Raw genomic sequence first — 25,975 nt, forward strand, 5'->3', positions numbered from 1 at the left:
TGCATCTAGAGGATTATGCTAAGTGAAATAAGCCAGACAGAAAAAGATAAGAACCATATTTCACTTACATGCAGACTCTCAAAATCAAAACAAATGAACAAACAACAAAAAGAGACGCAGACTTATAGAGAACAAATTGATTGTTGCCTAAGGGAAAGGATAGGCAAAATAGGTGAAAAATTAAGAGTTACAAAATTCCAGTTATAAAATAAGTAAGTCACAGGGATGAAAAAAAAAAAACAGCATAGGGAATATAGTCAATAATACTGTAATATAATTAATCATAGTGAGCATTTCATAATGTTAAATCACTATGTTGTACACTTGAAAATAATTTAGCATTATATGTCAACTATACTTCAACTCAAAAAGAATTAAATATGTTGGCCTCAACATAATTATGTTGAATGATTATGGAGGTAATCACTTCTCTTCAACTTTCTGATACCTGGAGTCCCATTCAACCCTATTTCAGTGCTCTGTTTTTACTCCCACATCAGAATGGTGTCTGAGGGTGTTTGAAGAATGCCAAGTGTTCCCAAAGTAGCACTGTTCCAGCACAAGTGATGGTGCTACATAGGAGTCAAGGCTAGGGAGTTTCAGTTTGAGTAAAACTGGCATTATTTCTCCTTTAAATATTTTAGTAGACCTCACCAGCAAAGCTATCAAGGCCTAGCATTTTCTTTGGGAAATGGTTTCTAACTACAAATCCAATTTCTTTAATAAATGGATGATCATGTTATCTATTTCTTCTTGAGTGAATTCTTATGGTTTGTATCTTTCAAGAAATGTAACCATTTCATCTAAGTTGTCAAATAAAATATATGGACTTAAACTTGCTCAAATTATCAATAGTAGTGAACTTTTAATACCTATATACTGTATGTTGATATCACTTCTCTCATTCCTGGTATTAGTAATTTGTATACTCTCTCTTCTTTTTCTGATCAGTCTGGCTAGAGATTTATCAATTTTATTCATTTTTCAAAGAACTGGCTTTGGGTGTATTTAGTTTTTTCTTTGGTTTTCATAGAAAAACTTATTTCCACACTAATTTATTATTCCCTTACTCCTGCTTTCTTTGGGCTTAACTACTCTTCCTTTTCTAGTTTCTTAAAATACAAACTGAAGTCAATTATTTAAGACCTTTCCTCTTTTTATAAACATTTAGTGCTATAAATTCCCTCTTAGGAGGCAGTAAATATATGCTACAAATTTTGATATGTTGCTTGCTTTTTTGTTCAGATTAAAATACTTTCTAGTTTCTCTTCTGATATCTTCTGAAGCACCTTTCTTTCTAAATATTTGGAGATTTTTCTAGTATCTTTTACTGTTTTAAATGTAATTACACTGTGGCCAAACAACAAATTGTATAACTTGAATCCTTGGAGACTTGTTCTGTAGTCTAGAATACGGTCAATCTCAATGGCCCTTGAAAATAATGTGCATTCTGTTGTTGGATAGAGAATTCTAAAAATGTCAACTACATCAAGTTAGTTAATAGTGTTATTTAAGGCTTCTATATCCTTAATTTTCTTTTGACACTATCAATTATTAAGAGAAGAATGTTGTTAAGCTCCAAATATAATTGTGAATTTGTGTATTTCTCATAGCAGTTCTGTCCATGTCAATTTCTGCTTTATTTATTTTGAATACTTCTTATTAGGCACATAAATGTTTAGGACTATTATAACCCAAATAGCATAAAAATCTTACATTGCACTTTCATTCTTTCTTCTTGAATGTTTCACTACTGTTGCTATACTTTACTTTTGCATATGCTATAACCCTGACAACCTACATTGTTGTTATTTTTATAATTATACTTTTAAAGATATATATATATGAAAAGTATGTTTTATATTCACCCATGTAGTTACCATTTCCAGTGATCTTCATGTCTTTGTGTATATAAGACCTAGATTTCCAAATGTTACCATCTTCCTGAATACTTCTTGACCAGAAGAGAATTAAGCAACATCTCCCAATGAGAGATTTGCTGTCATCATCTCTGTTCCTCCGTATAAAATGTTTCTCTTTTCTTTGGATGCTTTCAATATTTTTCTCTATCACTGGGTTAGCTGACTATGATTAGTTTCCTTCCTGTTCCCAGATGCTTGAGTTTCATTAGGCTTCTTGAATATGATGGTTTAGTTTTCATCAAATACGAGACACTTTCATCCATTATTTCTCCAAATACTTTTACTGACCTTCCCTCCCTCTCTCTTTCAGAGACTTTTGTATGCATTTTGGGCCAATTCAAATTGTCCTACTAAATCACTAATACTCTGTTCATATTTCTTACTTTCTCTTGGTGTTTCTTTTGGATAGTTTTATTGCTATCCCTTCAGGTTCACTAATCTTTTCTGCAAGGTCTGATATGCCATTAATCCTATTCTGTGAATTTTTCATCTCAGATGTTACAGCTTTCATCTCTAGAAGTTTAATTTGGATCTTTTTTTATATCTTCCATATCTGCTTAACATGTTCAGTATTTCTCCTAGCCTCTTGATTATATGGAATATAATAATAACTAGTGTTTTGATGTCCTTGTCTATTAATTGTACAATAGGTATCACTTCTGAGTTGGTTTCAAATTACTGATTTCTCTCATCATTATTGGACATTTCCCGAATTCTTATCATGCCTGCTAATTTTTCATTTATGCTAGACATTGTGGTTTTTACCTTAATTATTGTCTATTTTTGTTTTCCCATAATTTTCCTTAAATTTATTTTGGGATACAGTCATTTGGAAATAGATTCTTTCTTGTCTTTTTTTTTTTTTTTTAAGATTTTACTTATTTATTCATAGAGACACAGAGAGAGAGAGAGGCAGAGACACAGGCAGAGGGAGAAGCAGGCTCCATGCAGAGAGCCCAACGTGGGACTCGATCCAGGGTCTCCAGGATCACGCCCTGGGCTGCAGGCGGCGCTAAAGCGCTGCGCCACCGGGGCTGCCCGATTCTTTCTTGTCTTGTTTGTGGTGGTGGTGGTGGTGGTGGTGTTATTGTTGTAGACAGGCCCAGAGCAGTATTTACTCTAGGACTAATTTTGCCCCACCCTGAGGTAAAATCCTTTTAATGCTTCAATGACTTCTAATGCTTCTAACTCTTCACAATGCCTTGCAAATTATCAAATTCTCCACCTTTAATGGTGGGAACAATAACCATTTCTAGCCCTGTCTGATTCCAGAGGATTTTCTTTTACCCTCTAATGAGTTTGGCTGGTTTTTTCCCCAACTTCAGTAGATTCCTCACATGCATGCACCAATCAGAACTCACCTATTTGCTGGGATCCTCTGCATATCTCTGGAGCCCTCTACCTCTCACCTCTCCTCCTGCAAACTGTGGCCACTTTGTCTCCTTGGACTCTTGGCTATATCTTGTCAACTCTGGGACACAGTTAGGCTATGCCTGTTTTACATCCCTTCTTCATGGCCTAGAAATGCTTTCCAGGTAGTAAGCCAAAGCAATCACAGGGCTCATCTTGCAGGTTTCAATCCTTCAGGGGTCACTGTTCTTCACTGCTTAATGTACAATATTTTGGAAACTGTTGTTTCTTTTTTCACTTTTTTTGTTGTTTCAGGCAGAAGAGTAAATAAATATGTTCCCCGTTACTCCGATTGAGCCTGCATCAGAAATCATCTTTTATTTTAAACATAGTAAACACAAGTTTTATAACATTTTCAGATAATCCCAATACACATAGTCTCTGCAGGTCTGTTTTGTTGTTTATTATTTCTGCCAGATCTTGATCTTGGTGCCTTGTTTTCTTAAGTGCTTGATTATTTCTAACTACCAAAGAAAAATATGAAGAAGGACTTCTGCTTCTGGAAAGATTAGGTATATGCCTTTTCCTTATTCTTCCCACTAATTACAACTAAAAACCCTGGACATTAGATACAAACATTAAAGACTGAAAATTGAAAAGAAGAGAACAGATCATCTATAGATCTTACAATTCAAAGGATAACATAGTAGTGAGTACCTACATTTTCTTTTTGCCTTAATTATCTCACTCTTGGAGCTGAAGAGGCCTGACAAGCTAGAAATGCTAACATGCACAGACAAAAAAAATCTACTCTGTCTTGCTAAAGAATCAAGAAAAGGGCAGCCTATCAAAACACAAACTTTTGGACACTAACCACTCTACTCCCACCAAACACCACAAAAAAGAAAACAAAAAAAAAAAACAAAAACAAAATCCTGTGGCCCAACGGCAATGACCAAATAACCACCTTCATAAAGCTTTAACAAGGTACTCTACCCCCACCCCCGCCCAATAAGGAAGAGTCAGAGAATACCAAGTATCAAGTGAGAGAATACCAATACCAAGTACAGTCAGAGAGTACCAAACACCAAAACTTTCATCCCCACCAGCTGATAACTAGGCCTTCACTCCCCTACCCCAACCTGGGGATGTCAGCTAAAACCATGCCTACCCAGTAGCAAAGAGGAGCTATATCCCCCTTCACAGGTCAGTGAAAGCCAAATGATTATTATACGGGTTGTTTTTGTATTTTGCATTTTCCTTTCTTATATATTGGTTTCCTTTGTCCCTTTTAGATTTATTTACTTATTTTTATTAGTTTTCCTTTGCATTTGTCTCTTTCAATTTTATCGTATATATTTTATATTATGTTTACCAAGCAAATAAAAAACAAAGCTGTATGAAGACTAGTTATGATGACAGGTATACCCAAAGAGAAATACACTCTTTTCTCTTTTGATCTAAGTGACCTTGAAGTAGTACTCCCAGCCATTTATAGCAAAGTCCCTAATAGTTTCAAAGTTCAACCTCCAACAGTAAAATCCCTAAGATAATTAATCAAAGTACTCAAATAGAAAAATAAGACAAAAAAGCACAAGACAAAGCTCTCTCCTAAAGTAACAAGAATTCTACCTCCAAATGAACTACTAGAATAATGGTATTTCTCACATTCTAAGCCATTCTGTCCCTTTATCAGGAAGTACATGACCTAAAAATCCATATTCTTAAATTATATCCATGCACAACCAGAAAAATCCACAAAACAGTCATGTACAAAGATGTTCATCACCACACTGAGATGTTGAGGAGTTGGAAGCAATGTGGATATCCACTGCTAGAAGAATGAACAAGTAAAATGTAGTGTCTGAAATATTCTAAAATTAGATAGTGACCATAAATACACATTTCGTGAACATACTAAAAATCATTGGATTGTAAAGTTTAAAGGGGTAAATTTTATGGTATATGATTTATATCTTCAAAAAACTATTATAGAACATACATAGAGGATGAATATTCTGACATACCATGCAGCAGTCAGAAGCAATGCATTGGAAGTACATAAAACAACACACATAGGTTTTGAAAATATGGTGTCAAGTAAATACAACAATACAGATATATCTTGAAAATATAGTTTTAAATTATCCAATAAAAGAAAATAAGAGAGCGTCATTAATAATGCCCCTTTTTGTGCTCACAAGGTTGGCTATAGTCTCCAGGAAAATCCCCCTCTATTCTACCTTTGTAACCAAGAAAGTGATGGCAACTATAAGGAACCTCTTCTCAAATAACAAAGTATCTCACCTTCTACAAATTAAAGTAAGAGTTCAATGTTGCCTAATGTTATTGTAGGTACCAGAAATACACTCCTCGATTTAATTCAAAGAATCAGAGTCAGAACCAGAAGAGGTATCACCCCTAATTCTGGTACTTCTAAGAAGGATTCCAACAGAAGAATGTACTAGTTCAGGAATTCAGCTAAGGACAGATCCACTTACTCCTCGGTTTATTTCCTGTAGGAAAATGAGATCATTTGGTTGGCTTAAAGGAGGGTCTTAGGGCTAATGGAAGGACAAAATAAGAAGAGATATAAAGATCATTCTCTTTCATCTTTGCCATTTTTAATAGTACTTGCTCCCAATATACATTCATTCAATAATTATTTATTGAGGGCAGCCCAGGTGGCACAGCGGTTTAGCGCTGCCTGCAGCCCGGGGTGTGATCCTGGAGACCCAGGATCGAGTCCCACATCGGGCTTCCTGCATGGAGCCTGCTTCTCCCTCTGCCTGTGTCTCTGCCTCTCTCTTCGCTCTCTCTGAATGAATAAATAAATAAATCTAAAAAAAAAAAAATTATTTATTGAGCATATACTATATGCTAATAAGCACAATTTGTAGGTACTAGAGACACGTCAGTGAACAAGTAAGAGCCTGTCCTTGCCCTTAAGCAGCTTACACACAGTGAGGAGGAAAAAAACAACAAAACAATTTCAGTATTTATAAATGCCACACAAAAAAAAAAAAAGGATTACCAGTTAGAGGACAAAAGACAGGATTATGAGTTAGAGAATAGAGAGAGAAGGGTAAATTGTTTAACTCTGATAATAAGAAAGGGCTCTCTCAGCAGGTGACAATGAGTCAACTATATAAGAAGGAGATGCTAGCCAAGAAATTTGGGGAAACAGATTTCCAAGCAAAAAGAAAATCAAATCCTGAGGCACCTGGGTGGCTCAGTGGTTGAGCATCTGCTTTTCGCTCAGGTCGTGATCCCAGGGCCTTGTGATCCAGTCCCGCATAGGGCTCCCCACAGGGAGTCTGCCTATGTCTCTGCCTCTCTCTGTGTCTCTCATGAATAAATAAATAAAATCTTTTAAAAAAAGAAAAGAAAGAAAAGAAAAGAAAAGAAAGAAAAGAAAAGAAAAGAAAAGAAAAGAAAAGAAAAGAAAAGAAAAGAAAAGAAAAGAAAAGGAAAGAAAAGAAAGAAAAGAAAAGAAAGAAAAGGAAAAGGAAAAGGAAAAGGAAAAGGAAAAGGAAAAGAAAAGAAAAGAAAAGAAAAGAAAAGAAAAGAAAAGAAAAGAAAAGAAAAGAAAATGCTAAGTCTATAAAAAAACAAGTTTCAAGTGTTAGACAGGAAAAAAAGCCAGTGGAAAGAATGAGAAGAAAAAGTAGAAGTCAGAACTTGAAGCCACGGTAAGGCATTTGAATTTTATTTGGTATATAGTGGAAAGGGAAGGTTTTTCCATGTCTCAAGCAGATCAACATGCTGTAATCTGTATTTCCAATGGCTGACTACTGATGTGGAAGACAGACTACAGGAAGACAAGAGCAGAAAGATGTAAAACAGTGAGGCTATTAAAGTAGCTCAGGCAAGAAATGTTAGGGCTCAGACTACGGTTAAAATCATGGAGGTAGTAAGTCACTGTAAGATCCAGAATATACCTTAGAAGTAGAATAAGATTTCCTAATGGGCTGAACTAAGAGTATAGAGAAGAAAAGAGTAGAAAACTCTAAGTTTCTGGCCTGAGAACTGGATGGATTGTTGATGTCCTATGTTGCAGAGGGAAGGCTTAGAGGAGCAATTTGAGAAAGGGTGTTTATAAATGTTTTTTGAATAAAATATTTTCAGTTTATTTCTTTCAAGTTCATCTGTCAAATTTCTCCAACTAGTTTACAATCCATTTCGTATTTCTTTTGTATTCTTATATGCCTAGCACAGTACTGATACGTATTAAATAGCTGCTAAATATAATTAAATTGCAGTGGCCTTATAAGAAAACATATGAATCAACATTTTCAAACCTTATGTTTAAAAAATCAAATACAGATGTTTTAATCAAAGACACTGCATGTTTAAAATTAAAACACAAATGCTAGAAGCAGGCCTACTAAATATATATTTACGATTTTAAAACACATGCATTGTTGAATGCTCGGTTGCATAAATGAAATTGCTGAAAAAAGTTTTCAAAGGAACCTATATAGATTTTTAGATGTAATGACTTTTAATTAAACTAAACATAAATGAACTACACTTAACATCACATTTTAAATAATTGCTAGTAGAATATGATGAATTTTGAAAGACTGGGACCCTGTCATTGCCACAACAAACATAATAAAGGCAAATCATATCAATGCAAAATTTTGTATCTTCTCTTTTCAATAAGACTGTGACAAAGTTGAATCTAAGCAGCTGGCATTCTTGTAGGTAATTGGTTCTAGTATATTAGCCCCAAGAAAACATTCCCATCATTTCAGAGCCATATCGTGGGCAGAAGCCAGAGAAAACATTTAATTCCTCATTTTATACTTTGTCTATACCTTTTATATATTTTGCCCTTTGACAACTAATTCTCTATTAATTCTAAAAAGTTAAAAACCTATACTATTTTTTAAATTGTACACTTTTCCTTCCAAAATATGCTAGCAAACACATAACAAGAAAACATTTCCAGAAAGGTAGTAGTTCAATTGCCTTAAGTTTATAATTATTAAAACTGCTAGTTAATCATTAAGGCTATAAACCACTGATCTAATACTGAGACTTGCCAGGGCTTACTGACAGATTATCATGAGTAATAAGAGTAACTATAAGGGAGACCAGAAAAGATCTTTTGATAATAACAAAAGCACTAATAGAGCTGCCCTTTATTTAGAGTATGTTGCTCTCCACCTGTTCCCAACAACTCTAACACAAACACAACTAGCAAAATGTATACTCAGAATTGCATAGTACAAACACTATACTGTTTTCTGTTTTGAGACAACTATCAGTAAAAAAAAAACAGAGATGAAGTTTATTTCCATTGGTTTACATACTTCTCTCCCCAGTAAAGTAGAAGGTCCCCTAGAAGCAGAAATTATATGCCTTGCTTATTTTAACGACTACAATTTCACTCACAGTGTCTAACACAGTAGATGTTCAATGGTTCTTATCCTTTTTTTTGTTTGTTTGTAAACCTTGACCCCAACTTGCCAATTCTTGGAAAGGCAAGAATTTTGTCCTGTGGTCACCAGTGACATGTCTCTAAGATGGAGCTACCTCTGAGTCCCCTCCTTGCTTCAAGGTTCAAGTCCCATGTAATTTATGAAACCTTCTGATTGCTTCTGCCCAAAGCTAACTTTCTTTCCTAAGGTTCTTTTTTTTTTAATGCTTTTCTTTTTTTTTTTTTTTTTTTATTTATGATAGTCACTGAGAGAGAGAGAGAGGCAGAGACACAGGCAGAGGGAGAAGCAGGCTCCATGCACCGGGAGCCCGACGTGGGATTCGATCCCGGGTCTCTAGGATCGCGCCCTGGGCCAAAGGCAGGCGCCAAACTGCTGCGCCACCCAGGGATCCCTCTTTCCTAAGGTTCTAAGGACTGTATTGGCTTATCACATAGTGGACATGAATGCACTATCTTGGACTATTAATTACCTCTTTATTTTAAATCCAGATCTAAGGATACCTGTACCCTCAATTACATTCATTTCTAGGACAGAATGATAGTTTATCATTTGTGTCCCAATACCTAGCAAAGCACAGTGCATGCAACAAATATTTATTAATAAAAATAAAGACAAAAATAATAAAGGTAATATGAAACCAGTTCTGCATATTCTATCTTGTAACTCCTTTCAAAGGCATGTTAATGCCTTTGAAATTTTCTGATCAAAATAACTAAGAAATGGGTAACTATCACAGCCAAAAATAACAAGATGACATTATTATTGATCAAAGAGTTCTTATTTCATTGTCTCCCAACATTTGGGGGGGGGGGAGGGGGACTGTGTGTATATATGTATATGTATGAAACCAACCCACAATTACGAAGATATAACAAGAAGTAGAAAGGTAGAAGCATAACCTCCAAAAAATAATTTTTAATATCATGAGCAATAAAAACTAGACAGCATAGTCACGAATATGTCCCCAATTTTTAAACAAGGGTATATAAAATGTAGTGTGAATTTGCATCTATGTTGTGTCTTTATGTATGTACACTGAAAAGTGAAGGGAATAAGAAACACTAAAATGATAATAATGACTACATGGTAAAATTACAGATGTTTTTTACTTTCTTTTTTCTGCTTTTCTGTAATTTCTAAATCAGAAATACGATACCTAAATACAATAAATAATTTTGAAATAAAACCTCCTAACATTTAGAAATATTGTTGTTGATACTATAAACCAACAATTTTAACTTAGTCTAGTAAGCAATACTAATCAAGTTACAGAAGTTATTTCTTAAGACTAAACTCGGTCTCTCTGAAAATATTTAAATCTTTACCTACTCTGCACCAACTACTCTCCTATTACAGAAGTACTTGTATAGTAATAGTATAAATAAAAGGCTCTGTTTAGATAAAGAGAATTAAGCTTACTAGATTACCACTGGTATCCAGAATATATTATGTACAAATTCACTTTCCTTTCAACATAGTCAAAATCTATGTTTAAAAGGCCTTTGATCTCATTAAAATTTTGCAGTTAATGATTTTAAAAAATCCTTAATAAAAGATCAAAATTAAGTTTTGATTCTTGTTGTAAAGGAAAGAAAGGTTCTTCGTCTTGACTACAGTAAATATCAACATAATTTTGTTACTACTATAGTTTTATAAGATCTTACTGCTAGAGGAAACTGAGTAGAGTGTATATGAGATCCCTCTATTATTTCTTACAGCTGCATTGGATATGTATATGATTCCTTCAATAAAGGCTTATTCTTAAAAAATACAATATTTTAAGGGCAATCTCCAACATTGATTATAGCAAACAAAGTCAAAGATCATCTCTCCAGGAATTAATCTAACCAGGCAACACACCAAAAAAAGGTTGTGAAACTTGACTTAGAATTTAAAGATAAGCATATAAATACAGATAGTATTTGGATATTAAAGTATACACCATATGGTAGTATAGAAAAGCATGTGCATGGTTAAAGGGGAAAAGAAAAAAACATTAAAACTCAAATCCATTCTAGTATGCAGAAATATTTTTAAGTTTTTTGAAAAATGAGAACGAAGAGCAGCACCCAGAATAGTTTGATACTCTATCATGATTCTCACAGCATGCTATAATTTATATTCTAGTCCCTTTCAAGCATTATTATTTCTACTGTGACTTCTTCACTAGCAGCAAACTCTGTAAGTATAAGTACTACCTCCATCTTATGTATCAGCAGATAGCACAGTAACGGACATATGGTTAAAAGCAGAGCAAAAATTAAATATTTTATAATTGAAATGAGTTGCTATAAGTAGCACTCTAAGTAGCATTCTGAACTCTATTCCCTTGTCAGAAAATTCAAGACTAATAATTTTTTTAGTTGAATTTTTTAATGTTGCTTATCAACTTTCAAAGATTTTCATATAAATACATTTTTAAATAATGAACTTGGAATTGAAAATTATATAATTATATAATCTTGATTATATATTTACCATATTATATATTTACCATTATATATTACCATAGATTTCATTCCTATAAACTTAGTAATTTAGAAGCCCAGCTAATATGTTACTAAATATACTCAGTATTTGGAGATAGGATCAATGCTGTTTTGATGTTCAAGAATAACGACATCACAAAAGCTCATCCTTAAATCATTTTCCTATAAGAAATGGCAATAGAAGCAAGGCAATGTGCCCTTATTCCTCCTGAAACAAATGGAACTAAGTTATATACGACAGGAATAAACTAGATGGCAACAAGGTTCTTTTAAATATTTAAGACTATCCTTCAAAACAGACACAAGATATTCTGAAATTTAAGTAGCTTTCCTTTCTTTTTTTTTTTTTTTTTTTTTAAGGGAACTTGATTTTAAAAAGAAAGATAAAAAAGCCCACAGGAAAACTTCAAAAGCAACAACAACAAAAAGGAATTACTTACCAAATTGGCCATATAAATTGTGAGCAGCCCTCTCCTGCAAATAATTTTTAAAAAAAGAGACAGAGTGAGATTAATAATCAATTTGATTTACTAATCACTTTATCATTTTTTTAGAAATCAAAACAATTATCAGGAGTAGTTGAGAAAAATGGCAGATTACACTGAACTAAGTTTTCAGTACCTTAACAACTGGATCTAAATAGATTCCACAAGTCATTCTGTTCAGTGGTCATTAAACATTCTATTTAGTGGTCATTAATTAAAACCATGCAAAATTACTATTGCCTTGTAATTGTTAACTAAGATTACTGTAGTGATCATTTCATAATATATACCATTAACGAATGATTATGTTGTACACTTGAGAATATTATAATGTCACGTGTCCATTATAGCTTTACTTTAAAAATTACTATTTTCTTATTGTTATATATTCAGAGGAAGAGGAGTATAATTTGCTATTGGTCTACATTTACACTAGAGAATTCTATATTTAATTTAAAAAATCTAAAGAATTCATCTTGTCAAAATGTCAAGGCCAAAACAATGCACATTTAATTGCAAAAAAATCAGGTCTTCTATTTATTTCACACATAACACAACAGTTCATTAGATGTCCTTACAAATCATACTAAATCACCTTGGTTGTAATTTCATTGTTAAGTGAGAAGTTAGGCACTAAGTGAATTTTCTAATGCCAAAGGACAAATGAAAGTTCAATAAACATTCACTTTACAGAAAAATTGCAAATTAATCAAACTTATTAAGTGAGAATTAAGGTAGAAACTCAAAGGATAATTTTATGCCCGTAATCACTTTATTTAACTTATACTGCATGTAAGACCATGAATGAAGCACAACCCATTCTTTAGGAAAGAGGTCTTTAATGTTTTAAGAGTTTAAGGGCAGAGTCAAAATAAACTGAAAATTATAAAAACTTATTTGGAGTTTCAACATTGAACATTTTTAGTACTTAAAAAAAACTGTAAATAAAACAAGTACCAATATCAAATCAAGTTCATTTAAATTGCATGCCACAGTCTTAACATTAACATTGTCAATAAAATCTTGAAGTCAAAATCCAGTCACACATAATCTTGATTGTTCACTATTTAAAATGGCTTAATAAATTTCTAATATCATTAAAGCCACATGGAGGCAGTATGATTTAACTGAACAACTAAAGTTTGAAAATCAGGGTTTCATTTAACTTTAATTCTCTGATTCTCTGTAATTTAATTTTGTCATAAGAATGAGGGAACAAGACTGGTTACCTAACTTACATCTTTAAACATAAAAAACAATTAAAGGAAAAAAACATACATTTATCACCAACATATAAACATAACATTGGACCTACTCTGGTTGAAGAGGGGAAGGAGGTCTAGACAAACCCATGGAACCAAAGCCCGCAGGCAATGACCCTGCTCAGCAGGTCCTAATGTTCCCAGCAAAACAAGAAAATTCTATTGCTCATCTAAAAAAGATTTTAAAAATCACTAATAAGATGATCTTTTAGCTTTCTTGTCTATGATTTGTATAAATGAATTGAAATTGTTCTTAACTAATCTTTACCGATCTTATTAATTCCTACCAAATTCTAAATCAATGCTCTAATAGTACTTATTTTAAGTAAGTTATAGAAAAGTTAGAGTAATATCTGTATCCAAGAGTCACACATACAAAGAAAGTTAAATCCTTCTTAAGTGATACCTATTCTTACCAAAAGCTGGTATGAAGAAAGAAAACAATACACTTAATTACAAAACCAAAAGTGTCTCTGCAATTTCAGTGGTAGTACCCAATGATACATTTCCTTATGAAGTGAACTACTGTATTTGTTCCACTAATCTATTTCCATCTCTAAAATTCAACAAATTATCTACCTGATAATGTAACTGTTTATCTTTAACTACCAAAGATTATTTTGTTTACCTTCACATTTTCACATACCCCCAATAGTATCTGGTATCTAATAGGCATTAAATAAATATTGAATTACTAGACAAAGTGTTACTAGGAACCCAGCCCTATAAAAAGGAATATATTAGAGACATACAGAAACATAATCACAAAAGATAGCCATTAGACAGGAGGGAAAATTAGTGATAGCAATTTATTAGCCAACAAAGATGTGATTAGATTATTTACATTTGCATAAAACAATCTACAAGGTATTATAAATATTTGAAATCAGATTTTATCCTCAATAGTCCTGTGATGTGTAATGTAGATACTATTATCCTTTACTAAAAACCAAGAAACAGAAAAGTGGTTTCCTTACAAATACAAATATCACAAAGACAAGTAGGAGTTAGGAGTCAGTTTCATGTTCTTTCCAAAATACTGCTTCTATGGCAGAAAAACTGTCTATTACTAACTTACCTTTAAATTCTGCAATGACTTGTTTAATACAGTAACCTAACGGGCTTCTGCGCTTCAAGAATGAGTAAAGCCCTGACATACTCTTACTACTGAGAAAAAGCAGAGGATGTATTGTTATTAAATTACAACCTATCCTGGTCTCAAGTTTCAAATTATTGTTCTTAAATAATGAGGAAGAACGCCTCTTTCCTAGCTTTACCTGAATTCCAACCCAGAACTAATAGCCTCACGAATTAAAAGACAGTATCTGTGAAGAACACAATATGCTGTATTATACAGCAGACTCTTTTTGTAGGTTTCCCTGGTGTGGTGTCTTCAACTTCAGCTCTAATGTCAATTTGGGAGGTGCAGAATATCAGAATATTGATTTAGTTTACCACTTCTCCAGATATGTTCTGTATCACAAGAAACCGGTAACTCAATCAAATGCCATTTTATTATTTATCATTTGACTATATTCTAGCCAAGATCTGAAGACAAACAGGTTGCTCCCTTCTTAGTGGAATAAATTCTCCCTGGACACCAGATGACAATAGTGATGGGGAAGGAGAGGTGCCAGTAAGAACAAAAGGTGGCCCAGGCTAAACTAAGAAGGACTAGGGCCAAGAAGAATAACTTTTTAAAGGTCACAGGAGATGATGATACACAAATACTCGGGTTCTTTTGGAAATCACTGGATAGGGAGATGGGTGGAGCTCAGTGAATCGCAAATACACTTTTTCCTTTTTTTTGGATACAAGAAGGGGTGAAGTTCTTCAACTTGCAGGCAAAATTTAAGGGGGTGTGCACAGCAAGGGGTACTACTTTAAAAAGTAGTAAGAACCACTGTTTAAGCACTCTATGTAATAAGAGTATCATTCTTCCCAAAGGAAAACATTAAAATTATTAAATTTTCCTGACACTTCGGGAGATTAAAAGGTATCCTCACAGTCTGCTGAAAGTCTAAATTTCATTATCTTCTAACAACATTATTGTATCTGATTAGATGGACAGTAATGGTCTTTTTCTTTTTCTGGAAACCTTAGTAGATATATTCTTTGGCTAACATTCTGAAACTGTTGAATGATATTGTATATACCATATTTCATAACTAAGGTTATTAGAGAGTATAGCAGGCATGGTATAACTTAAATGTTTATATATTTAAATTCTAAATGTTTATATATTCTTTCTCCCTCCCTTTCTCCCCCACGTCCTCTTTCTCTCTTATAAATATATATATTGTACAAAAATATACGTTTTTGGTATTCTATGAAAAGGGGGGATTACAAATTAAAGAAAAAGTGGAAGTTCCTATCAACTGTAATGGCTTACTAAGAGATGCTATTTAATCATCTCAGAAAGTCTTTCATAATGGAATAAATATTCATCTGCCAGAATGTCTAAGAACACTATAAAACTACTGCCTTAAAGTTCAGGAACAGATAAAGTAAGAGCAAGAGTTTACTATCATAAACTATTATATACAGCAGATAATACAGAGTAAACTTTTCAGAAGACTATGAGGTAATTTAAATTTTTTTCCTGTGATGAGAACAAAATACTGAAACATGAAGATGTCAAGAACTTATAAAACCAAATTCATGGTATTTTATTCACATATCAGAGTTCATTCATTTTGGTCACATCTGCCTGGAAGTTTCATAAACACAACAGTATAATTTACCAATTCAACCCATGAATATGCTTAGAATAAATATGCAATTTTTGATATTTAAATCCATGCCCATGTTTGAGCACCCCACAATTTTAACTTATCTAAACTAATACTAAATATCAAAGCAAATTCCATAGCAATTCTACAAAACAAAATCCATCAGAACAACTTTCTGAACCACAAACAAAATACTTCCTAGAAAAAGAAAGAGAAGACTAGTTCTTAACAGCCCACCTAAGGATAAAGTAGATGTTACAACGCTACCTGCTGAGTTACTATGATCACAGTTCTTTGTGGCACAAATTTTTTAAGCAACCCTGGAAACAACTTCAAAGTTTTCTCAGAATCCCATAGTGATATGATTAAGATTTAAGTAAATTACCCTCTTACAAAGTGTCAGGAACGAGCTGGCACAGCATGCCTAATTCTGTAAAAGGAGCAAAGGGAGACTGGGAAAGACGGATGGTTGGAAGGATGGATGGATGGATGGGTTGGAGAAAAAAAGCAGCAGGAAGGAAGGAAAGTAAAACCAGTGTAGATGAAGACATACGTATGAAGATAGCTAGATCTCTACTTATACTTCTGTATCTATATATGTTCATTATACATACATGTATATGTGCATCACTACACTATATGTTCTTACCTCATTAAATGCTTTGGAAAAACTGATTACACAATTGAGTATGAAATCTATAATCTCTGAGTAAAGATTTCACTATTAAATAAAGTTTTAGAGATTTAATTAGAACAACCATTACTTGCTAATTTGAAGAAGGAGAAATAAAACACTGCTCATTTCCATATTCTGCATCTTCCAATCTACTACTGATTTTATTTTATTTATTTTTTTTTTTAAACTTTTATTTATTTATGATAGGCACACAGTGAGAGAGAGAGAGAGAGAGAGGCAGAGACACAGGCAGAGGGAGAAGCAGGCTCCATGCACCGGGAGCCCGACGTGGGATTCGATCCCGGGTCTCCAGGACCGCGCCCTGGGCCAAAGGCAGGCGCCAAACCGCTGCGCCACCCAGGGATCCCTACTACTGATTTTATTAAAAAAGTATGAACTGGGGATCCCTGGGTAGCTCACAGCTTAGCTCCTGCCTTCGGCCCAGGGCATGATGCTGGATTCCCTGGATCGAGTCCCGCATCAAGCTCCCTGCATGGAGCCTGCTTCTCCCTCTGCCTGTGTCTCTGCCTCTGTGTGTTTGTGTGTGTGTGTGTGTGTGTCTCGTGAATAAATAAAAATTAAAATCTTAAAAAAGAATTACAAGGCACATCAAAATGCAAAAAACACAATTTGAGGGATCCCTGGGTGGCGCAGCGGTTTGGCGCCTGCCTTTGGCCCAGGGCGCGATCCTGGAGACCCGGGATCAAATCCCACGTCGGGCTCCCGGTGCATGGAGCCCGCTTCTCCCTCTGCCTGTGTCTCTGCCTCTCTCTCTCTCTCTCTCTGTGACTATCATGAATAAATAAATAAAATCTTTAAAAAAAAAAAAAAAAACACAATTTGAAGAGACAGAGCAAGCATCATAAGGAGACACAGCAGAGATGTTGGAATTATCAGACCAGGAATTTAAAATTAAAGCAATGATTAATATGCTAAGAACTCTACTGGATAAAGTTGATAGCCTATGGGAACAGATGATCAAGATAAACAGAGATGAAAATCCTAAGAACCACAAAGAAAAGGAACTACAGCAGAAATGAAGAATGCCTTTGATGTAATCACTAGTAAACTGGTCACAGCTGAGGAAAGAAGCTCTGAGCGAGAGGATATATTTCTAGAATCTTGAAAACTGTAAACAAAAAGAACAAAGACTGGAAAGAAAAAACAATTAGAATATTCAAGGCCTGTGTGCAATAACTACAAAAGGTATAACATACACATAATGGGAACAGCTAAAAGAGAAAAATGAACAGAAGAAATATTTAAAACAATCATGACTGAGAATTTTCCTAAATTAATGTCAAACACTGAACCACAAATCAAAAAAGCTCAGAAAACACCAAACAGGATAAATGCCAAAAACAAGAACAAAAAGTGACACCTAGGAATATTTTATTAAAACTATAGAAAATCAGGGATCCCTGGGTGGCGCAGCGGTTTGGCGCCTGCCTTTGGCCCAGGGCGCGATCCTGGAGACCCGGGATCGAATCCCACGTCGGGCTCCCAGTGCATGGAGCCTGCTTCTCCCTCTGCCTGTGTCTCTGCCTCTCTCTCTCTCTCTCTCTCTCTCTCTGTGACTATCATAAATAAATAAAAAATTTAAAAAAAAAAAAAAAAAAACTATAGAAAATCAGGGGCTCCTGAGTAGCTCAGTCAGTTAAGTATCTGCCTTTGGCTCAGGTAATAATCTCAGGGTCCTGGGATCAAGCACTGCATTTGCATCCAGCTCTGGCTCCCTGCTCAGCTGGAGGTCTCCTTGTCCCTCTTCCCCTCCCCCTGCTTGTGTGTGTTTGCTCGCGCTCTCTCTCTCTCTTTGAAACAAATAAAATCTTTTAACAAATGTAAAAAAAAAAATTTTTTTTAACCCTATAGAAAATCAAACATAAAGAAAAACTGAGAAAGAAGCCAGAGGAAAATAAAGGAACCTTACCTATAAAGGAACACCTTACCTATAAAGGAACAAAGATAATTGTATCCAACTTCTGAGAAACCATGCAAACAAGGGAGTGGAGCGAAATATTTAGTGTTGAGAGGAAAAAACCCGCACCAAATTAGAATTCTGTACCCTGAGAAATCATCCTTCAAAAGTGAAGGACACATAAAGACTTTACCAAACAAAAACTGAGAATATTTGTTGCCAGTGGACCTGCTCTGCAAGAAATGTTAAATGTTCTCTAAAGAGAAAGAAAATAATACAGATCAGAATCTCATCTACATAAAGAAAAGAACATTAAAGTAAAAATAAATGAAGGTAAATAAAAATTTTTGTTTTTCTTATTCTTAAGTGTTCTAACAGATAACAGTTCATGCAAAATAATAATGTAATGATATAATACAAGCAACCACCTAATTGATTGAATGTGCTATTGTATATATATAGGGGGGTGTCATGCATACTTATATGTAAGTGAATGACAGCAATGATATAAGGGACAGGAAGAAGGAATTAGGATGACATTCTTATCCTAAGGTATATTCACTACCTATGAAGGGGTATAGTATTAACTGAAAGTAAACTAGGATTACTTGTAAATGTATATTACAAAACTAGGGCAATCACTAAAAAAAAAAAAGCTAAAAAAAAAGTATAACTGATATACTAAGACAGAAGAGAAAAATGGAACCACCTAAAATGTTCAGTTAAAACCACAAAAAGCAGAATAAGAGTAGTACCAAATCAAAACAAAGAACAAGGGAACAAAGAGAAAACAGTAATGAATGTAGTAGACATTATTCCAAATATATCCATAATCATTTTTTAAAAGTTTTATTTATTTATTCATGGAGACACAGAGAGAGAGAGACAGACAGACAGACAGAGGGAGAAGCAGGCTCCATGCAGGGAGCCCGACGTGAGACTCAATCCAGGATCACACCCAGGGCTAAAGGCAGCGCTAAACTGCTAAACCACTGGGGCTGCCCTCAATAATTACTTTGAATGTCAATAGTCTAACTATACCAATTAACGCACAGAGACTGTCAGCGTTGATCAAAAAACACGACCCAACTATATGTTGTCTATAAAAAATCATTATAAAGACATCTGCAGATTAAAATAAAAAAGCACGTTAAGAAATGCCCTACAACATATACCATCAAGAAAATGTAAATTAAAACAATGAGATCTTACCACACACCTATTAGAATGGCCAGAATGCAGAACACTGACAACACAAAATGCTGGCAACAATGTGGACCCCCAGGAATTCTCATTCATTGCTGGAGGGTATGCAAACTTGTATAGCCACTTAGGTTAACCGTTTGATGTTTTCTTATGAAATTTAACATACTCTTAACATATGATACAGCAATCATACCCCTTGGGAATTACCCAAAGGGGCTGAAAACATAGCTACACAAAAACCCATGCATGGATACTCCTAATTGTCAAAACTTGGAAATAACCAAGATGTCCTCCAGTAGGGCAGCCTGTGGTGCATCCAGACAGTGGAATATATATTATTCAGCACTAAAAAGAAATAATCTATCAAGCCATGTAAAGGCATAGACAAAACTTAAAGGCATATTACTAAGTAATAGAAGCCAATCTGAAAAGCTTACATACTGTATGATTTTAACTATATGACAATCTGACAAAGGTAAAACCATAAGACAGTAAAAAAATGAGTAAGTTAACAAGGGTTGGGAGGGGCGGGAGGATGAATAGCCAAGCACAGAGGATTCTTAGGACAGTGAAATTTTCTGCATAATACTGAAATGGCCAAAACATATCAATGTAAAAACTGTTGACTATAATTAAGGGCTTTAGTTTAGCTGACAATAATGTCAATTTCCTGGTTTTATATTATACAATAGTTACATAAGATGCAATGATATCATTGGGGGGAAACTAGGTTATGGTTCCAAGTGACTCTATGTATTATTTGTGTGATTTTCTATAATAATGTCAAAGTTAAAAGTAAAAAAAAAAAATAATACACCAGACCACACAGTGACAAACATAACACAAAATAATACGGTAGAACTAAACCAAATATATCAGTTGTATAAATAAATATATGGACTTAATTTACATATTAAAATAAACTTACATATTAACTTACATATTAAAATAAAATGATTTTTTTTTCAGATTGGCTCTCCAAGTATAACCAAAGTTTATGTGGCATGTGGGGGAGATATATCAACTATTTCAGGAAGATGAAGACATACTAGGCAAATGCAAGCAAAAATAAAGAAAGATAACTAAAAATTTGGAACTCAAGCCAAAATACATTAAATGAAATAAAGACCTACATTTTAATGCTAGAAACTGTACCTCAAATTAAAGATACAACCTAAAACCATATTCAATAGCATAGATCTTATGGCTATTTGCCCAACTTTGAACTACCAATAAAAGTCAATGTACTTCTTTTTCAAATGTTCATAAAAGTCACAAAAATCGAGCATAAATTCAGCCACAAGGAAAACTAAGTTTCATACAGAGAAAAAACAATGAATAACATTCTCAGATAAGAATGCAATAAAACTGGAAATTAATAACAAAGGGGCCATTCCATTTTTCTCTACTAAATAATTCTTATATTAAAAGAGAAATAGAGGGCAGCCTGGGTGGCTCAGTGGTTTGGCGCCTGCCTTCGGCCCAGGGTGTGATCCTGGAGATCCTGGATCCTGGATCCTTTCTCCCTCTGCCTGTGTCTCCCTCTCTCTCTCTGTGTCTCTCATGAATAAATAAAATATTTAAAAAAAAAAAAAAGAGAAATAGAAACTAAAATTGCAGAATTTCTCAAAAATGATGATAATGAAAGTACTACATATCAGAACATATATAAATAAAGCACTTACCAAAAGAAAATTCTGCCTCAAATACTTATATCAATAAAACTTGGGATCCCGGGATGGCTCAGCGGTTTAGTGCCTGCCTTTGGCCCAGGACGTGGTCCTGGAGTCCCAGGATTGAGTCCCACATCAGGCTCCCTATGTGGAACCTGCTTCTCTCTCTGCCTTCTCTCTCTGCCTATGTGTCTCTGCCTCTCTCTCTGTGTCTCTCATGAATAAATAAATAAAATCTTTAAAAAAATAGGGCAGCCCTGGTGGCTCAGCGGTTTAGCACCACCTTCAGTCCAGGATGTGATCCTGGAGTCCCGGGATCCAGTCCCACGTCAGGTTCCCTGCATGGAGCCTGCTTCTCCTTCTGCCTATGTCTCTGCCTCTCTCTCTCTCTCTCTCTGTCTCTCATGAATAAATAAATAAAATCTAAAAAAAAAAAAAATTTTTTTAATAAAATAAAATAAAAAATAAAATAAAACTTAAAGAATGAAAAGAAATAAGTAGCAAATTAAAAGGCTTCTAAAAGAAAAGCAAATTAATCAAAAGAAAGTAGAAGGAAGGGGGAAAAAACAATAAAAACAAGAATTAGGAAACCAAAAAACAGAACTAATAAATATGATGACTTGTTGGAAAAAAGAAAAAAATAATCAACAAAATTACTACCTAACTTAATTAAAAAAGGGAAATGGCACAATCACACAAAATAAATACGTTGAAAAGTCACCACTGAAAACAAAATTCAATCAAATTGTAAGACTACTCTGTACAACTCCATGTTAATATAAGAATCCTTATAAAATAGATACTTTCTGGGAAACAGACAGAACTTTCTAGCTGTTAGAGAAAGTTACTGAACCTCTCTATTGAGTGAGCTCAAAGTTTAAATAGATCAATTCCATAGAGGAAACTGATAACTTTCTAAGAACTACCACCCCCAGAAGAGTCACCACGCCCAGATTTTACATGGGCCAAATACTCAAAGGTCTGAAAACTCATTGCTACTTAAACTAATCCAGATCAAGAAAAAAAAGAAGGAAAAGTTCTGAACTACTTTATAAAGTAAATGACACTCAAACCTGATAAAGAATACATACAGACACACACACAAACATATAACAACGAGCCAATTCACAAATAATGATACCATGATCAACTCAGGTTCACTCTAGCAAAGCGAGGACTGTGGAATGTCAAAAAATCCACTCAGCTAATTCTCTCAAAATAATAGGTTTACTGAACCTATTTGATCTAGTGATTACCACTTTAATCACATATACAAAGTTGCTATTACTTGGAACTATGGGTCTCCTGATGGCCTCAGCATCATCTATGAAGTATATGCTTACCAAGTATTCAATCTTAATATAATCAAGTTTTCAGACCGAACTTCAGTTTACAGTAATACAAGTTAAGCGAACCAATTAAACAATTCCATGAGGAAAAAATTCAGACAAAACCAGAAAAGTTTTACATGCAAGATAACTGGCCTGGTCACATCAATAAATCAATGCTATGTGGGGAAAGTGGGGAGATAAAGCTAGATTAAAAGAAAATAAGGAAACATAATACCATACAAAATTTTGATTAGAGTGTGGTTCAAAAAAACAGTGATAAAAGTATTTTTAAGGCACTATGGACTAGATGGTATTAGGGAATGATAGTTAATTTTCTTACATGTGAGAATAGTGTAATTACACAGAAAAATATCCTTATTTTAAAATATGCATGAAGTATTTAGAAGTGTCAAGATGTTTACAATGGTTCTCATATACACACACAACCACACATACATATAAGCAGTTACAAGTAAGTAAAAATAACAAAATCTTAACAACTGTTGACTCTAGGTGGTTACACAAGTGTTCAATTTCAACATTTTCTGTTGAAGGGTAGGTAAATAATTTCAAAATGCTCTTATTGCTCAAGTGCCAAAAATAAATAAATCAGAGCAAACTTGGTTTAAAGTACCCTTAAAGTTTCATGTATGGGTTACATATTTTGAAATCATATTTCTAAAACAAATGTTCACATTTTTAAAAGAATCGGGAGGTTAACAATTAACAGAATAACTCTCTCATTGTTTATGGGCAAAAATTAATAACAGTTAACACAACATTTACTATGTGTCAGGCACTGTTCTAAGCATTTTATGTATATTAATTCCTTTAATTCTCAGAACAACCATGTGACAGATTATCACTCTCTCCATTTTTCAGGTAAAGAATAAGTCGTAACACAATAAGTACCAGAGCCAGTTACCTCAGTCAGAAAGTACAGCTCCAGAATCTACACTCTTAATACACAGTACTATTCTGTACTGTACCCTCAGGTGAGATATCCTATGTTTCTAGCAATATTGACTTGATGATGCTGGGGTAATAATATCCACCAGTCCTGTGATTTTAGTAATATTAATAATCCAATTATATTAAGATACAAGCAAAGAACCAGAAGTCCAGACAGCAAAAATTTAGGCACTATTACAATACATAAATAAGTAGGCATTAAAAGTGGCTTCAGGTGGTTTAAGTAAATATTTGGTTACCTGATAAGATCCATCTATACTCCTACTATGGGATAAGTGATTATAATGAATTTCTTCATAGGATGATGACTCAATCTTGATTAATATGTTACCCTTTGATTAAAATATGACCCCAGGCAGCCCCGGTGGCTTAGCAGTTTAGCGCCGCCTTCGGCTGAGTTGTGATCCTGGAGACCGGGGATCCAGTCCCACATCGAGTCCCTGCATGGAGCCTGCTTCTCCCTCTGCCTGTGTCTCTGCCTCTCTGTGTGTGTGTGTGTGTGTGTGTGTGTGTGTGTGTGTGTGTCTCATGGATAAATAAATAAAATTAAAAAAACAAAAAACAAAAAACAAAAACATGACCCCATCTGGACTCTCTGGGATAGAGATGGAATCAAAGCAGGTCCCAGCAATGAAAATGATTATTTACGAAATGGCAAAAATTATTTTTTTTAAAAAAAACTTTGTTTATTTATTCTTGAGAGACACAGAGAAAGGCAGAAACATAGGCAGAAGGAGAAGCAGGCTCCCCGCAAGGAGCCTGATGCAGGACTCAATCCCAGACTCTGAGATCACGCCTTGAGCTGAAGGCAGATGTTCAACCACTGAGCCACCCAGGCATCCCAGCAAAAATTCTTTTATGAAAAAGTTTTACCTTCAGCTATTTACATGACTGAATAATTTACATAACAGTTTGTAGCATTTTATAGAAATCTTATTATGTTACATGAAACATTTTCAGCTTTATGTAAACGAAAATATTTTTTTAAATGAGAAGACACCTTAAAAATAATAATTAACAGAGGTCACTCAATGAGCTTGAAGCAAATTACAGATGTAGATGAGGAGAGAAACCTACTGTTAATTTTCCTAGGTGTGATAATGATATTGTAGTTCTGAAAAAGATCTTTAGATTTGTGTATGCCATGTCTTAGGCACATTCGAGAACTCTCTAATTTTTTAGTAAACAAAGACCAAAGGGTACTGTTGTTCTATAAAGCAAATCTTTATATTTTTACAGGCTTAATAAACATGAATACTAATATTAATATAAAATTAAATTTTCCATCAAATATTTGTAAGACTAAAAACATATGTGAAAATACTTCTCATCCCCAGACTACAATAAATAGTTGTTTAAAAAAATTTTAGTTGGAGTGGAGGACAGCAAATCAGTTCTCTTAAATATATAGATATATAAAATTTTACCTGCTTTTTCTTTCAATTAGAATGGCCACATAAGATGCTGGCAAAGCGGCACCAAAGCCAGGACTCCAAGAGTAGAATTTTCCAAGTATCCTCCTGAAATTCAAATTTGGAATGTTTGCATGAAATTTCTATTGTGTTAATTCAGTTATTACGAATAGAAGTTCCGCTTCTATGTCCACCCTCTACCTAATGTCCCACAACACCTCAAATTCAACATGTTCATAACCAAACTCATTAGCGCACTTTCCTGTCCCCATGAACTTGCTCTCACTCTTCTATTTTCCTAAGTGAATGGGATCAAAACTACCTACCCATCAGGTGTGATGCTTTGAGACATCCATAGCTTCTCCTTTTCCTTTTCTCTACATGTTAAATCATCCTCTTGAATTTTTCCATACACAATTTATCCTTCAAATTCCTCTCCAACCTGCTACCCCCCTACCCCTTGCTCAGTTAAGTCCCTCACCATTTCTTATTCTGGTTGTTACAACAGCAAGCTAACAAGTATCTCTCCTTCCAATAGTTTAGTCAATCATATTCATTCAGACATTCCCTGAATCCAATATTACTCACTATGCAAAACCTCTATGTTCTCTGTTGCCTTATCTACCAAATGGGAATAATATTATTACCGATCTCATACAGCACCATACATGGCACATAGAAAGTGCAAGAAAAATGTTAACTGTTGTTATGACTACTATTATGTCTTAACACATGAAAAATATTCAACAACTGTCTCTCCTTCTTTGCTTCTACAATCCTTGGTAACTTTTCCTTACAGTAGTTACTAAAGAATTTTATATTTTTTAATTTTGGGTATAAAATCATTTTCCACTTACTAGAATATGTCCCTTTAAAGTAAGAATCTACATAGTGTCTCACTCACTAGAAATGGCCATTAGCTGCTTGGGTTTTTAAAGAGACCAAAAAAAAGATATTTGGAAATGTTAGCAAGATTTTTTTTCTTTCAAAGACAATATGAGGGATGCCTGGGTGGCTCAGCTGTTGAGCATCTACCTTTGGCTCAGGGCATGATCCTGAGGTCCCGGGATTCAGTCCCACATCAGGCTCCCTGCATG

General features: G+C 34.3%; 1 protein-coding gene across 1 annotated transcript in view; it reads right to left on the reverse strand.

Moving 5' to 3' along the window:
• TMEM135 (transmembrane protein 135) overlaps nt 1-25,975 on the reverse strand; it is a 235,060-nt gene that overhangs the window by 185,062 nt on the left and 24,023 nt on the right. The window contains exons 3-4 of the mRNA XM_025419361.3: nt 24,894-24,986; nt 11,652-11,685 (exon numbers count right to left, since the gene is read on the reverse strand). Of these exons, the coding sequence (XP_025275146.1) occupies nt 11,652-11,685; nt 24,894-24,986 (127 nt within the window). The remainder of the gene's footprint in view (nt 1-11,651; nt 11,686-24,893; nt 24,987-25,975) is intronic.

Source organism: Canis lupus, chromosome 21 (assembly GCF_003254725.2).
Source record: "Canis lupus dingo isolate Sandy chromosome 21, ASM325472v2, whole genome shotgun sequence".
Classification (NCBI taxonomy): Eukaryota; Metazoa; Chordata; class Mammalia; order Carnivora; family Canidae; genus Canis; species Canis lupus.